The sequence below is a fragment of the Xyrauchen texanus genome, chromosome 20, assembly GCF_025860055.1.
Source record: "Xyrauchen texanus isolate HMW12.3.18 chromosome 20, RBS_HiC_50CHRs, whole genome shotgun sequence".
Classification (NCBI taxonomy): domain Eukaryota; kingdom Metazoa; phylum Chordata; class Actinopteri; order Cypriniformes; family Catostomidae; genus Xyrauchen; species Xyrauchen texanus.
Genome location: NC_068295.1, coordinates 16,222,050 through 16,225,181, shown reverse-complemented (window position 1 = coordinate 16,225,181; position 3,132 = coordinate 16,222,050). Strand labels below are relative to the sequence as shown.

At 38.2% G+C, this 3,132-nt stretch overlaps 1 protein-coding gene across 1 annotated transcript; it reads right to left on the bottom strand.

The window, feature by feature from the left end:
* Positions 1-850: 850 nt before the first annotated feature.
* Positions 851-2,870, bottom strand: LOC127660326 (PR domain zinc finger protein 8-like). The gene is made up of 4 exons (XM_052150454.1): positions 2,755-2,870; positions 1,947-2,162; positions 1,520-1,751; positions 851-1,333 (listed from the first exon to the last, which is right to left on the bottom strand). The coding sequence occupies exons 2-4, from the start codon at positions 2,151-2,153 to the stop codon at positions 909-911; spliced, it is 864 nt and encodes a 287-aa protein (XP_052006414.1). The 5' UTR covers positions 2,154-2,162; positions 2,755-2,870; the 3' UTR covers positions 851-908.
* Between the last annotated feature and the right edge of the window lie 262 nt (positions 2,871-3,132).

Below are 3,132 nucleotides of genomic sequence, written 5' to 3'. Positions count from 1 at the left end.
ATGCTGACTAATATTGACTTTGCTAAAAAAAAAAAATAGGTCTGGAAAAAAATAGGTCTGGAAATTGAGGATATTTATACCATATATTTATCAACACATATCATAATTTATCGCATATTTACTTACATATGTTTCTGAAATGTATAGATTTTCAGACAAAATAATATTTTTTGGAAGTTTGTGTAAAAACTAGTAGATAAATGTCACTGTGCACATAGAAAATTACACTTGATATTATTTTTGGATTGCTAAAATCAGAGACAACACCTATGGAATATGTTCAAAATCTTTAATGAAATACAATGACTGTATGTCATTTTTTAATTAAATAAATACATCCTCCTTGTCGTTGTGCTGAGTTTATTGGTAAGACATCTGAAAAGAAAATTGTAACATAAAATTTGCCATTCTGAGAAGAAAAAGTACTGATGGATATTTCAAATATAAAATCTCTATACAAAGCAATATACGTAGCCTGATAGTTTAGTCAACTTTTGCAAACACTTAAGAACCTTTTTATAATATTAACCTTTCTCAATTCATTTACATGTATAGGCTACTCATCATGACACGTATAAGGCACTGTTAAGTTGAAAACAACCAGGCAATTAATATAGTATTACAGAGTATATCACAACTTAATGTAGGTACAGTTGAAAATTATGAATCTTCATAGCCACCTAGTGGCGGTGTAGGCCTACTATGGTGTGCTCCAACAAAGCCCACGTTTCATAGCACATACTACATGGATTAAAACGACAATGACTGATGGGGAAATTACCAAAGGTAAATTACTTGAAAATTTCAAGCTTTGATCGTGACCCAGTCTGGAATGTATTGCTCTCTGAAACAACCTCATAGCATCTCGTGAACAGTTGCCTCAAATAAAGTGCGATAGAGTTTTCAGTCTAATTATGAGAGGTCATGTGACGTGAGAGGTGGTGACGCTCTCGGAAGTACTCATTGCAGATGGGACATGTGAGTTTCTCCTCTCTCCTCCGCTTCACCTGAGCCTCCGCAGCGAACTCTTTTTTATGATGTGACCGCATGTGAAACACCAAGTCGGATGTCATTCGAAATGAGAGGTTACATTTGGCGCACCAGTTCTGAACTGAAACACCCAATGGAGTGAAGGTAGATGGGAGGACTGTCAAACAAGTCCTGGTCCCGTGCTCAGGCGCGTAATAGTAAGAGCCTCCTGAATTCAGTGGGGTGGACATCACCCCACCTGCATGGGTGCCCGGCAAATCACCGTGCAACAGATGCGCGGGCAACGCATTTCTGAATCCTAGAGCAGGCTTTGATTTGAGTGTGTCTGAGATATTATCCGAATCTGATTGACCGCATAACTGAATAGGCGAAGGATCAGCAGGGGTTCAATCTTCAGCTGGCTGGCAGGAGCCAGCCACTGGCAGGTCACGTGACCTGCCAGTGGCGGCTCCTGCCAGCCAGCTGAAGATTGAACCCCTGCTGTAATAAATAATAAAAGTGGCCTAACTTGCCAGGGATCTACACTCACCATCTGTCAAGGCCTTTGTTTTTAAGTCTCCGAATCCCAAAAGATGAGACAACACCTCGTCGTACCAAACAAGCAGTTCCTCGCCTTCTTTCACATCTCGAATAGTCTGAAAATGTAGCTGTCCACCCTTCAAGAAGGCCTCGGTATTCTGGTCTTCTGCGTTCATTGCAGCCTGCACCAATCGTAGCCAAGGAACAACTAATGGGGAGCCTTTCGTCGCCTCAGGATCTACCTGTTGTTGGTCATATATTTACTATTAGAGGAAATTAAGACATTTTTGTAAGCGCAGTTAGGCTACCCCTTTTTACAAAAGGCTACAGAGATATGCACTCTACTGATCTCTAATTCTAAAATTACAAAAAAGTTTTAAAAAAATGTGTGTGAATGTCGGCTATGCATGTTTAAATATGCAATAAGTACTACTCACCCGAAATACATATGATTTATTCCGTTTGTCAAATGATTTCAGTGCAATGAAGGCTATAGGATCATAAAAGGTATTATGAAGAACACAAGGTCCGAAAGATGTTCCGGCTGGTATATCCTGCGTAACTTGTACACTGGTGAAAAAATCCGCGATGTTGTGGTGGAGAAATTTGCTGTCGTAAGTCCACAAGGATAAACTGTGCTCCATGTTTTATTCCTGAAAAGTTTGTTTTAAAGGAACACAAGTAAGATAACATATTATTTTGTTATTGGACTAACGGAATACGCAACGTTCTGATATGATTTTATCCATGAATAGATATGATGCTGACTGCTATTGTTGCAGTTTTTATGTAATCATAATTAACCTATTATTCTTCTAAAAAAAAATAATAATAAAAAATACTTTTCCTTAATAAACAGACATGTACAATTGCATCGATTTAATAAAAATCGGCCATAGGTCTGTAAATATATAATGAATCCAATAAAAAATATATATACATAAAATGAAAGAAATTTGAATTATTAAAATACAATTATCAAGGTCCATAACTTACGCAAAAAAAGGTAACTGAAAAATAAGCTTTTGTAGGCTAATCATATTTTTGCCAACTTTCCTTTTGGAAAGCGTCTTTTCCAAAGGCCAAACAATGTCCAAACAGCCAACTTTGTTACAATCATAATATATACATAAATATATATATAGAGAGAGAGAGAGAGAGAGTATAAGAGTATAAATATAAAATACATAAAAATGTTCTAAAAATAGTAGGCTTCTCTAGCATGCAGTCAAAATGTCAACTCACAGCAGGTTAGGGTTTCGTATGTCCCAGAGCAGGTGCACAGTTCAAGCAAGACGGGATTTTGAATTATCCACAGAGCGCGCGCGATCACGACTGTCTCTTGACTGTCTCTCGCGCTGCGCTGTCACGCACTATCCACGCTGAGGACGGGAAGCACTGTTGCCCATCATTTCTTCCCAACACCCCCCACACCATCCCCCAGGTTATGTTTGATTGGTGCTTCACAAGCTTTGCAGGCGTGCTAATAAGAAGCTAGGATCATCAATGACAAATGTCAGTGACCGATGCTAAAATATGTGAATAACCCAAAGAGTATATGTGAGCAAAGATAACCTACAGTCAAGTGTTAGAATGTGTAGTTATTAAAGGAATATTCCGGGT

What these genes read in the sequence shown, in the direction of transcription:
- LOC127660326 (XM_052150454.1), bottom strand. Translation starts at nt 2,153, where the DNA reads ATGGAGCACAGTTTATCCTTGTGGACTTACGACAGCAAATTTCTCCAC. An exon ending in ATAAATCATATGTATTTCGG is followed by an intron (nt 1,752 to 1,946) that starts GTGAGTAGTACT and finishes GACCAACAACAG; the next exon opens with GTAGATCCTGAGGCGACGAA. An exon ending in AACAAAGGCCTTGACAGATG is followed by an intron (nt 1,334 to 1,519) that starts GTGAGTGTAGAT and finishes GCGGTCAATCAG; the next exon opens with ATTCGGATAATATCTCAGAC.